The 13698-nt window shown below is 34.0% G+C and overlaps 1 protein-coding gene and 1 long non-coding RNA gene across 3 annotated transcripts in view; one reads left to right on the plus strand and one right to left on the minus strand.

The window, feature by feature from the left end:
* Positions 1-7624, plus strand: part of TMEM168 (transmembrane protein 168) — a 32990-nt gene extending 25366 nt beyond the window's left edge. For both annotated transcript variants that reach the window (XM_082693079.1, XM_082693080.1), the window contains exon 5: positions 4301-7624. In XM_082693079.1, the coding sequence (XP_082549205.1) occupies positions 4301-4848 (548 nt within the window). In that variant the 3' untranslated portion in view covers positions 4849-7624. The remainder of the gene's footprint in view (positions 1-4300) is intronic.
* Positions 5853-8786, minus strand: LOC309845315. Its single transcript, XR_014301206.1, has 2 exons — positions 6109-8786; positions 5853-6075 (listed from the first exon to the last, which is right to left on the minus strand). It is a non-coding gene; the product is annotated as an uncharacterized lncRNA (long non-coding RNA).
* Between the last annotated feature and the right edge of the window lie 4912 nt (positions 8787-13698).

Below are 13698 nucleotides of genomic sequence, written 5' to 3' on the forward strand. Positions count from 1 at the left end.
GCTGTCTAGGAGTAAAAGCAAATATTTATTGGGCATATTTGAAGCAGTTACTATGCTTAGTACTCTATATACATTAAATTTAATCTTCACTTAAGCTTTCAGGTAAGTACTATCACCTCTATCATCTTCATTTTTCAAAGAATAAAATGAAAACCTAAAGTTGTTAAATATCTGTGGTCATACAGCTGGTAAGTGATGGAACCATAATTCAAATCCAGATCTGCCTAACCCCTTAAAGTGTATTTTCCCCCATTGTACTATGTGCTGCCAAGGCTAAAACCATTAAGGTAGAGAAAATTGGGGGCACCTGGGTGGCTCAGTGGGTTAAAGCCTCTGCCTTTGGCTCAGGTCATGATCTCAGGGTCCTGGGATCGAGCTCTGCATCGGGCTCTCTGCTTAGCAGGGAGCCTGCTTCCTCCTCTCTCTCTGCCTGCCTCTCAGCCTACTTGTGATCTCTGTCAAATAAACAAATAAAAACCTTTAAAAAAGGTAGAGAAAATTGCATGTTCTGGTTTAGTAGATATTTTTTATAGCACTGTTCACCCATTTCCTAAACACTGTTGAAGAAGGTAGTCAACATCAAAATTACTTAAATACAGTTTGTAAAATCTTTTACTTGACCTGTAAGTTATTAATAATTCAATGTAGAAAACTTTAAGCCTTTTTGGCTATTTTAATTCTAGGTAAAGTATACCAGTCTGTGTACTTGGCCTTAGAGCACAGAAAAAAAGGTTCTAGTCAATTCAAAAATCCTGAAAGAGCATTTCAGACCTAAAACCTGGGATTGATTATTAAAAATTTACTGTATTCCTTATAATACTGAACTCTTCCCAAATCAAATGGAAAAAGACATAATTTTGGTGGTTATGCATATATCCCTGATTATTTGTAAGTATTTTAAGAAAATAATTTTAAAAGTAAGCTTGTTATATGTTAACATATAGAATTTATTAATAAATAATAAATTAATTAATAAATTAATAATAAACAAGGATTTATTAATATAAACATTTTTCAGAAACTGTATTTTTCCACTTAAATCTTTTAAAAATTTATTTCAAGTATCTTTTAAAAGATGGCTTTGGAAGTAAATTCTAGATGTATAGTTTCCTACTATTTATATCAACTTTTTCTTTTCCTAGGAAAAATAATAGACACCAAGTAACATATATATATGAGTGTTCTTAAATTTTCACTCACTGTGAGTTAGCAATAATTTATGAAGACTTATAAACTCCATAAAGTGTGGCTATATTTTAGGTTAATATCTAGCAATTATATTCTGGAATGGTATCTTTATAATATTTTTTTAATATATCACCAATGAGTTGACCATTATAGAATTCCTCTCTTAGCCAAGAAGATTTGTTCTTCTATGTGTAACTTTCGTTTTGGAGACTTAATCGTAAAAAGTAGAACACAATGAAGAAAGCACATGACCCTGCCTCCTCCAAGAAGGGCAGGTTCATCCCATAATTCAGCAATGCTCTACTCTCTCAGCTTGAGGCACCAAGCCCCCTTGGAGGTAACCAGGTTGAACTGGGGATAGAGGCTGAGCCTTCCTTTCTCTCAGTTCCTGCCTTGGGCTGCTAGAGACATAACCTTCAAAGGCAGATGATAGTACTGAACCCTCCTGCTCAAAGGAAAATGCTTGAATCCATCCCAGCCCATGTGATAGAGAGCTTTGAGCTCGGAGAATTACATCTTTCTAAAAACCTGTAAAATAGGAAACATCATGTCTGGATTTTACATGGGAGTTAGCAAGTAAGAGCAGGTCCAGAACTAAGTACCACTGTGAGAAAGAGAATCTCTATTTGCCCTTATATCACATACCTTGACTCACAGTATTTCTTAGAATATATAGTAGTCTCCTTAATTTATGGAGTTTCATAAGATGGAATCAGTTATTTTAGCCTCTTTGTTTCAGAGTAAAAAACAATTATGATAATGACAAGAGAGAATTAAATGAAAAAAATGTAGATAATCTATAAAGCAGTTTATCACAGATAAACAAAGCCTTTAAAAAGCAGTCTCAATTACTTTAACTGCATCAGATGGCTGTTAGCTGAGATAAATGTAAGTACTTTGCATCTGGGCCAAAAGCCAAATGCAACATAGAACCTATTCATAGGAGAAAGCAGAGCAAAACAAAACAGGAGAAGAGAAATAGTTGAAAAGGCTTTAATGCTCCTTTAAGTCTCTTATTGATATCTAAAGAGCATGTATGCAAGAGAATTAGTTTAGAATGTGCTTTTAGGATATTTATTGAAATAGTTGTAGAAGGCAAGTTAGACAATGATGTTTTGTGGCAGATGGATTTTGTATAATAGCTCTTGTAATCTCCGTCATTCTCTGATCTCTATGAGAAAATGAATAGAACTGGCAATAATGAAAAGTTAACATTTTACCATATAATGAAAGGTATCTTCTGGAGCTCTCTGTGAAGCAACACATTAGTAATACACAGAGACCATGTATTGAGATAGTGCCTCTGAAATGATAAGCATGAGTATAAGAACAATTCATGAAATAGCTTTTTCATTGTCAAAAGCCCAAGCTATAGTAGGCTGATGAATAAAAGAATATTAATTGTTCATAAAGAATGTGTTATTATTCCCTGGCTTCAGGGGTCACATTACTAATAGAAACCAAATACTAAAGGATTCTCTCTCTCTCTCCAGTGTCATTTTGATAGTTTAGCAGAGAATGATTGCTCTAGGTAGAGATGTGTATCTGAAATTGTTGGAGCTTGTGCCGTCATCTCCCTCAACATGGAGATTATACCATGTTAGGACTTTGTTCTGATCATTAAAGTAACATATGCTCAGTGTAAAAATGGTCAAAAATATAGGAAGGTGTAACAAAAACTACCTGAAATCCAAACACCCAGCAATAACCACTGCTGTTTTTGTAGATACACTTCCATGCCATGCTTTTTCTCCTAGTATTATAGACATTTTCTTGTCAATAGAATTTTTTTTAAATACCATTTTATTATAATTCTCTCATAATTTCCATTCCTCCTGGTTGTTTCAGATTTTACACTATCATAGATAGCAGTGGGCAGAAGATCTTTGTATGTAATTTTTGTCCCCATTTCTGCCCTTTCCATAGGATAAATTCCCTAGAATTGGAATGATTCTATGAATATTAATGTACCATTGAAACACAGCCAAGAGTAGAGTGAGTAAGGATAGCACTTGCTTGGGTCACAGAATTTAAGAGGATGCCAAAAATTAAATAGTCAAAATAGTATTTTAGTGCCATATATTTAAAAATCAAAATTAATACAAAAAGACCTATTATAATGAACTAGATGTAAAACCTACTAGCTTTAAGATAAATATGCTTTAGACTTTTCTGGGTATGTATTTTTTTTTAATCCTGTGTTGTTTTCAGGTAATAAAATACATTTAGAGGTGCCTGGGTGGCTCAGTCAGTTAGGTGGCTGCCTTCAACTCAGGTCATGATTGCAGGTTCTTAGGATTGAGCTCCGCATCGGGCTCCCTGCTCAGTGGAGAGCCTGCTTCTCCCTCTCCCTCTGCCTGCTGCTCTGCTTACTTGTGCTCTCTCTCTCTCTCTCTCTCTCTGTCAAATAAATAAAATCTTTAAAAAATCCACTTCTTCCTACCACGATACAGGTAGGAAGAGTTTCTTTTTCCCTCAATAGGTGTCTATGTATAAGGCAAGGTAACATTAATTTATCAGTGATCAGTGATTTTCAAAAGACCCAATAAACTTTTTCTCTAAAGGGCAATGTATTTTTGGCTTAGTAGTCATAAGGTCCCTATTGTAACTGGTCAGCGCAGGCACTATAGAACAAAAGCAGCCATAGACAGAATGCACATTAATGTTATTTATGGAAATAAGAAGAAGAAATTTAAGTTTCTTGTATTTTCACATGACACAAACTTCTGTTCTTTTGATTTTTAACCATGTAAAAATGTAAATCAGTTTTTAGCTCTCAGGCCGTACAAACACAGATGACTGGATTGGCCCATGAGCCATAATTTGCTGCCTGTGATAGAGAATATTGACTTTTCATTTTTTTCACTAAATTTAACTTCATAAATATAATTTTCTTAATTTATTATAACCTATTCCTTTTTCAATGTAACAAGGATTTTTTTTTTTTAACCCAAAGTTGAAAGTCTGTTTTTAAAAACTCTTCTGACGAGATACTTTGAAAGGAAGGCTCCATCTATTTTTTTGGCCTACATATTTAATTCCAGGAACTTAAACTATACTTAAGAGGAGGCTTCAGAAATTATTACTCTATTGAATTTTCTTTTGTTCACAGGTGGAGACATACTGCGCCTTGACACACTTTTAGAATGGTGGAGAGAAAAGAATGCCTCCTTCTGTTCTCGCCTTATTATCGTATTAGACAGTGAGAATTCAACTCCGTGGGTGAAAGAAGTGAGAAAAATCAATGATCAGTACATTGCAGTGCAAGGAGCAGAGATGACAAAGACCATAGATATTGAAGAAGCTGACCCACCACAGCTGGGTGACTTTACAAAAGACTGGGTAGAATATAACTGCAACCCCAGTAATAACATCTGCTGGACTGAAAAGGGCCGCACTGTGAAAGCCGTCTACGGTGTGTCAAAGCGATGGAGTGACTACACTCTGCACCTGCCAACAGGCAGCGACGTGGCCAAGCACTGGATGTTACACTTTCCTCGTATTACGTATCCACTGGTGCATTTGGCAAATTGGTTGTGCGGTCTGAACCTTTTTTGGATCTGCAAAAGTTGTTTTAGGTGTTTGAAAAGATTAAAAATGAGTTGGTTTCTTCCTACTGTGCTGGACACAGGACAAGGCTTCAAACTTGTCAAATCTTAATTTGGAACCCAAAGTGGAATATTATTGAGAGTTCATACTACCAGTTATCACTAACTTGCCATTTTTGTATATTTTTTTTATTTGTGGAAAAAAAAACCTTGCTACTTCTGTAGCTGCTCTCACTTTGTCTTTTCTCAAGTAATTATGGTGTTTGTGAGATGTTGGGAATAAGCATTTTAATCCTACAAGTATGTAAGGAGTCATAAATGCTCATGCTGTGTAAATGCATAACAGAGGTTAAAAATAACAATGCACTTTGAGGAATGTTTGTATATGCCTCTGATTAGAAAGAAAACACTTGTCTATGCTCTGCAGTGGCCAATGAAGAATTAATAATGCCTTATTTTCTAGGCATAGATTAGAGAACGTAGACCAGACAGTTTGTTTACTATTATAAGAAAACTTCCAATTTGCTTACAAAAGTTTTTTTGTGTGTGTGGACAGTAGGTTTGAATCCAAGACCATTTGAACAATTACAAACTCTTTCTTTAAAAAAGGATAAAGGGAGAAGCCTGAAATGAATGCAAAAATGCGCTTATAGTCTACCATTCAGATGTCTTGGTTGTGGCCTTTTAATCAGTGTAGTAGTAAAGCCCAAACGACTGTTGAGTTCAAAACTTTCTTCATGTAGGTAAAGATAAGAAGCTAGAAGCCTACAAATCGCTCCTTCCTGCATTGTTGGGGTGGAGGGGGGTTCTGAAAGCACTGGCAATTTTAAGAGTCTTTCTCAGGTAACTGTTTTAATGAACAATGTTCCCAGCTACAAATTCCTCCCATATAAATTGTCTTCCCTTTAAAAAAGTAAACTCTTAAAAAATTTAGCAATTTCTCATTGATTCAGGCTATTTTCACTATTCAGAAATGATTTTGATCCCTATGGAATTAATGCTCTGCCATGAAAATTCTCTTTCAGATCTCTCATTAGTGATGACTTTTTTTTCTACTGAAGGTCAAAGGATTGGAAACAGGTCATTTTTTTCTTGTATACATGTAATGTATTATGTAAAAAAAAAAAAAAGTATTCATATTGGCAATTTTAGTTATGCATAATGGTGTGGTTGTAATTTTTAAAACTTAATTCAGTGTTTTGTCTGATTAAAGCAGGCACTGACCAGGGTATCCCCTAAGAGGTAGTTTACCTCCCATTCCCTTCCAGTAATCCTTACATTCTAAATTTTCTTATCTGAGAAGTAACAAGAGGGGAGTAGAATTAAATTAGGGGATAATCTAATCTTTGTTGTTTAAAATGTGACTTCTCACCATTGAAGCCATTTTTTACAGCCTCAAAGAGAAAATAATGCCTCTACCATTTTCTACCTGGTGACTTGAAAATTGAAGTTTTTGTTAGGTAGAAGTCACTTAGTGTCAGGGAACTTGTGAACCACTATCTATGCAGCATTGTTACAGTCTGATTATTTCTGTGTTTTGAATATGATTTTCCTAATGCTTTGAATAAAATTTAAAAACTTAATTTTTCATTTAATGTGCAAAAAACAGTTACTGAATAATTTTAATATATTAAAAGTGATAGTCATAATAAATGCCCATTTATTAGAGTTCATGGTTGGTAACAAGTTGATTTGAAATTTTCCAATATTTGGTTACATATTTATATCAACATTATCCAAATGAAATAGTGTAATGTTTCATTACTGTTCAGAATTTGTGTAGCAGAAAAGCCAGTGGTAAAATTATGAGCTTATAGCTACAAAAAAGTTAAATTAGCATTAAGTAAAATCTTTTAAATTTCCAAGCCAATATTGAGCAAATTAGCTTTAAATAAAGCATATATCTTTATTCTGAGAAAGCCAAATATAAAGGTATATTCTGCGTTCTTTATAACATAATATTAAGATGGTACTAAAAATCAGATTGAAAAGGTAGCAGACTTTATGGCCACAAAACTAGTGTGCTGATACACATTTTCTGTGACCAAAAAAAGTTCTGAACTAAAAATGTGACTCGAGCCAATTTATTAACCACAGAGAATACCCACTTTTTGAATTCTCCTCCCATACAAAAAAACTATAAAATGACAGTTAAGAGGTGGCATCCTAAATTAAAGCTGCCATTTTAAAACATTAACTGACAATATAATATGGAGAAAAAATATTATAGGAAAGATAAATTGATTGGCTACTCTAACTTAAAAGATTAAAAACTAGATGTGGCAATTAGTAAGGATAATTTTCTTATGGCTTTCATTTTATATACCATATGCTTATGAAGGAGTTACTGGGAATGATAGGAATTACTTCAGGGCAAAACTTTATCAGCCAACAAAAAATAGTTAAAATGGAGATGTTTTTAAATATAATGTTGATTTAATTTGTTTTCTTACATGAAAGAAAGAAACCACAAAAGCACTACACCCTAAAAACATCTCTTTAAAAACTATATACTGTTCTATGATGAATTAAGGGAGTCAAATTCTTTCTCTTTCTACAATTTTTCAGTTATGCCATTATTTCATTAAAAACTTTTGTTTTAGTTTTCTCTGACTAAACTCTTCTTCCCTGGGATATTTGGATTTATCTTTGCATAGCTCTCTATCTTGCTCTTCTTAATAAATACAGAATTGTACAGAAGACCATTTTTATGACCAGTGTTTTTCATAAGTCTATTAAAAATTGCATTGCAAATTAAAATGCATTTATATTTAATGCCTTAGTGGGTAGGTTGGGTTTTTTTTCCAGTAAAATCTTCATTAGAATCTATTTGTCACTGTACATTTTGTTTGTAAATTTTGGCTTAAATATATTTGCTGTTTTGGGTACTGCCTTTTTATATGTATTCTTTCCCATTTAGAGTTTAGTCTCCTTCAAAGTAATGTTCTACATTACCTTTCCACAGAGGATAGCTCACATTATGTATGCCAGAAGAAAATGGTTGACTTTAAGAATGTTGCTTGGTATATTTCATAGTGAATGCTCAAAGGATTTGGATCTGTCAGTATCTTTGAACTGTCCTCTATTGAAAACATACTACAATTACCCACAAATGTGCCTTGCCCCATAATAGAAGGTATTAAAAGAATATTTTTGACTGAGTGAATTTAGAATCCTAAGGAGAAATTGGAATAACTTGATTTTAAATTATTTCATTTTCTTATAATTTTAAGTGGCTATTATTTCATTAAATTAATAATTACTAAAGACTATTACAGAATCAATGAAAGGAAAACATTTCACATTTTTAAAAATATATTTTTCTTATTAAGTAAACTCCACACCCAAACATAAGGCTCACACTCACAACCCCAAGATCCACAGACCCATACTCTCTATTGGCTGAGCCAGCCAGGTGCCCCAAACATTTCACATTTTTTAAAAGTAGTGTCAGGATTAAAGAAGGAAAAATGGGTTTGAATGAAAACATAGCTCATGTCACAAAAAGAAAGCTTTTTGTTGGCTGAGTTCATTTTCATCAGGACTCTGATATAATAAAGATTGAATCTTTCATTGATTTCCCATTAGAAATATATACACAAATTGGAGACTTAATCACAAATGGAAATTATTAAAAGGAAGTGATGAACAAAGAAGAAAGTTGGCTGTGCTCATCAGTAACAACTAGACTGTAAAGTCAGAAAAAATTTGGCCTTTAACAAACATGTTCAGGCTAGGTTCAAAGCCAGGGAAACTACAACTATCTCACTTTTTGGGTATCTTCCCTACCTACTAGTTGTATTACATAAAGTATGAAACAATGACGTTTAAGTAGTAGTAATTTTGAGAAATTGTCTCATTGACAGTAATTTATATTTATGTGTATTAGGAAGTACTGTTGCTATTATTATTCTGTATTGACCAAAGCTGATTCAAAATTGAAATCCATAGGTTAGTCACTAAGTTTTTAAATATTTATACATAAAACCCATTTTAATTAATTAAAATATAAAATCGACCAGTCACCTTGTGTGAAGACCTCACAGCATTTTTAAGTCTTAATTAGAATAAGTAAATAGTTTTAGTCAATTTTTGTTGTTACTATTTGGTCTGTACCTATAAATATTGATCTATCCCAAACTGAAGATTTCTGTTTTAAAGATTTTATTTATTTATTTGTCAGAGACAATGTGTATGAGTAGGGGGAGAAGCAGGCTCCCTATAGAGCAAGGAGTCATGTGGAACTTGATCCCAGGACTCTGGGATCATGAGCTGAGCTGAAGGCAGATGCTTAACCATCTAGGCCTCTCAGGTGTCCCAAGACTGAAAATTTTTAGTAGTGTGCCAAGGATTAGAGAGGAACATGGTATATCTTCCTAGACCAGCAATGTTTACTCCACGTAGAGCAAACGTATTTTTATATCAAGACATAACAGTGTATTGATAAGCAGGATTTACATTAATTTTTAGTTTAAGTCAGAAGACTTCAAAACAGTTTTATTTTTGTAGCAGGTCTTTTGTTCTATCCTTCTAACCCCAGGACATTGAAGATTCTTTAGGTATAATATTGGATATTAATGACACTCTATAGAGATTTTTTTTTCAAGAAATCCTTTGTCTTCTGGATTAGAAATGCAAATAGCACGATGAATTTTCTCAAAACAATTTTGTTTCTGTATATATGGAATTTCAGTTGGGTGCCATTATATATATTGATTTCTTCTTCTCCAGAAGAAGGTATTAGTAAGGAAAATAGGGTGAGGATTTTAATTTGTAATCCATATCCACCTACATTGATACCCATTCTCACCTATTTCTCTTCTACCATACTCCTCTTTTTTTCAAACACCTAACCTTTGGATTCCTTTCTACATAAAGCAACTAATTCATCAGTCACAATAAAAATGACAATGGCTATCGATTTTTTTTTTTTATGTTCTAGGAACTGTGCAAAGCACTTATGTATACATTATTTCATTAAGTCCTCACAACCACCTCTTATGATGGATATACTTTTATGAGTGAGTCATAATGGTATTTGTCTTTCTCTGACTGACCTATTTTAACTATTTTGTCAAGGGGCCAAACACCTGGCTATAAGCTCATAAACATACCCAAGAAGAGCAACTGCCAATATAAAGACCTTCAATTATTAATTGTACTAATATCACCCTCACTTTTTAGCCCCTCCCTTAGTTTTCCAGCAATCGTTGATGCTAGAGCCCTTCTGGGATTGTTCTGAACTGGTCAGAGGTTCCTCTCCAGAAGCATCTTCTGTGAAGCTACTAGGCTACAGCTTGCTTCACTCTGGCTCCCCAGTTCAATATTCTTCTAACCATTTTGCCTTCTGGATGTGTACTGAAATCACTGGTCTGGTGAGAAGGCTCCTCCCTTTCTCCACATCTTGATGGTACCATGTACTTGTTCCTTTACTAGTAATTTAATAGAAACTTCAGGAGAAGATACAAAGGCATGTGTTCACTATCTTGAACTTGAAGCAAATATAAATTTCATTTTTATAAAAACACAGTGAAATTGACATCCACTTCTGGTTAGGATGTGAAATACAAAAGAACTTTGGTTCAGTGGAAGCATGAGAAAAATTCCAGATAAAAGCATACAATTTATTGGAGCTATTGCAGAGTAGTATATACAAGCAAGTCTAGGTGCAATAAATCTAAAGAGAAATGAGTTCTACATAAGCAAGCAGAGACTGGAGCAGCTTCTAGAGCTGGGACACATGCCTGTCTGAGTGCTGAGGTCTTAGAAATGGAACTTCCATAGATGAGAAGATTTTGCTGAAGAAAAGAAACTGATTGAACTTTTGAGGATGTTGTGGGCTGGTGAGATGGACCTCAAAGGTCATTAGAAGATTGATTCAAAAAGCATGCCTCCTTGCACTAAAATTCTGCCAAGAAACTGGCAGTGGAAGAGGACTGAGAGACAAAGAGCATTTATGTAGCTTTGTGAATCACAATTGCCAGAGTTGGAATCACATTTGAATCTTAACTATCTAAAAGTGAAACAACTCTTATTCCAGTTTAAATACTAAAATAACCAAATTGTTCAGTCTCTTGAGGGATTCAGCATGGGAGATTAGGGACAGGGCTAAGTGAAGGTGAACTCAATCTAATTAAAGCTCCAGCCCAGCTCCAGCCCAGTTCAACTTGTGGAGAATTCTGAAGGATAAGTTCCTCACCCTAATCACAGAATGAAAGGCGTGCACTCCCTCAATAGACACAAACTTACACTTTACTCTCCGCTGTTCTTTTATGTACAATACAGAACACATTTTTAAAAATTCTTGGACATTAAGAGGGGAGGAATTGGACCTATTATCAAGAGTAAGCAGTCAATGGGAAGGACTAGCCACAGCAATCAGACAAGAAAAAGGAATGAAGGGCATCCAAATTGGTAAGGAAGAAGTAAAACTTTGACCATTTGCAGATGGCATGATACTATGTTGACTCCACCAAAAAAACTACTACAACTGATAAATGAATTCAGTAAGGCCACAGGATACAAAATCAATATACAGAAATCCATTGCATTTCTATACACTAATAAGTAGCAAAAAGAGAAATTAAGAAAATAGTCTCATTCATAATGGCACCAAAAACACCTAGGAATACACTTACCTAAAGAGGTGAAAGACCTATGTGACAACTATAAAACACTGGTGAAAGAAATTGAAGATGACACAAACAAATGGAAAGATATTCCATGCTCATGAATTGGGAGAACAAATACTGTTTACATGTCCATACTACCCAAAGCAATCTACAGATTTAATGCAAACCCTATCAAAATACCAATAGCATTTTTTCACAAAACTAAAACAAATAATCATAAAATTAGTATGGAACCACAAAAGACCTCAAATAGTCAAAGCAATCTTTAAAAAGAACAAAACTAGAAGTATCACAATCACAGATAGCAAGATATACTATAAAACTGTAGTAATCAAAACAGTATGGTAGTGACACAAAAATAGACACATAGATCAATGGAGCAGATAAAGAGCCCAGAAATAAAACCATAATTATACAGTCAATTAATCTTCAACAAAGCAGGAAAGAATATGCAATGGGAAAAAGACAATCTCTTCAACAAATGTTGTTGGGATAACTGGAAAGCTATGTGCAAAGGAATGAAACTGGACCACTTTTTTCACCGTACATAAAAATAAATTCCAAATGGATTAAAAATCTCAGTGTGAGGCCTGCGACTATAAAAATCCTAGAAAATAACACAAGCAGTCATTTCTCTGACAAGGGCCATAACATTTTCCTAGATAAGTCTTAAAAGGTGAGGGAAATAAAAGCAAAAATAGACAATTGGAAGTACATCAAAATAAGTTTCTGCACAGCAAAAGAAATGATCCACAAAACAAAAAGACAGCCTACTGAATGGGAGATGATATTTGCAACTGATGTATCTGTTAAAGCATTAGTATCCAAAATATATAAAGAGCTTATACAACTCAACACCAAAACCACAAAATCTTATTTTAAAATGAGCAGAAGACATGAATAGACATTACTCCAAAGAAGACATACAGATGGCCAACAGACTCATGAATTCATAAGAAGCTCAACATCACTCATCATTAAGGAAATGCAAATCAAAACCACAATGAGATATTGCCTCACACCTATCAGAGTGGCTAAAATCAAAAACACAAGAAACAATAAATATTAGGATAAAAAGAGAGAAAAAAAGGAACCCTCATGCACTGTTGGTGGGAATGCAAACTGGTGCAGCCACTGTGGAAAGCAGAAAAAAAGGAACCCTCATGCACTGTTGGTGGGAATGCAAACTGGTGCAGCCACTGTGGAAAACAGCAAGGAGGTTCCTTAGAAAATTAAAAAAGAACTACTATATGATGTATAATTCCACTACTGGGTATTTACCCAAAGAATACAAAAACACTACTCTAAAAACATATATGCACCCCTATGTTTATTGCCGCATTATTTATAATAGCCAAATTATGGAAGCAGTCCAAGTGCCCATCAATAGGTAAATGGATAAAGATATAATATATACACACACACACACATATATATGTGTGTGTGTGTGTGTGTGTGTGTGTCTATGCATGAATATTACTCAGCTATAAAAGAAATAAAATCCTATCATTTGTAATAACATGCATGGATCTAGAAGGTATAATGTTAAGTGAAATAAGTCAGAAGACAAATACTGTGTGATTTCACTCATGTGAAATTAAGAAACAAATGAAGAAAAAAAAAATAGACAAATGCAAAAACACTCTTAATAACAGAACAAACAGATGGTTACCAGAGTAGGTTGGTAGGGGCATGGGTGAAATAGGTGAAGAGGATTAAGAGTATAAGCATCATGATGAGCACTGATTGGTGTAATGAATTGTTGAATCACTATATTGTACACCTGAGACTAATACAACTAGGTGATGTTACTGGAGTTAAAATAATAAAAGAGACAATAAAAAAGGTAAACATTTTTAAAAAAGAATAAGCAGTCAAGAGACCCTTGTAGATTACCAACAAACAAGAATGTTTTAAAAAACTAAGGTGTTTTGAAGAATTTACAGGAAAGGATGGATACAATGGGCACAGAGGAAATTTCAGAACAAAACAGATATTCTAGGACTGATAAATATATTATAAATAAAAAATCCCTGGATGGCACTCATGGTGGGGTGTATAGTCCTTGCCATGGGATGTCATAATGAGTTAGAACCACAAAAAGGGGTGATCTGGTATGTGATAAGAAGGGGACACTAAGGATAAGGGAAAGAGGATAATGGAATATTGGTTACACAAGAGAGATTTATCAAATATAAAAATATATTAAGGATTATAGAAGCATATTTTCTGTTCAAAAGGGAATTGCAAATATGAAAATGGAGAGATCTAGAATGACCTCTAAGATGTTGGGTTGGAATAGGAAGTAATTGATAGAGAAATTAATAGAG

Source organism: Mustela nivalis (genome assembly GCF_964662115.1).
Source record: "Mustela nivalis genome assembly, chromosome: 12".
NCBI lineage: Eukaryota > Metazoa > Chordata > Mammalia > Carnivora > Mustelidae > Mustela > Mustela nivalis.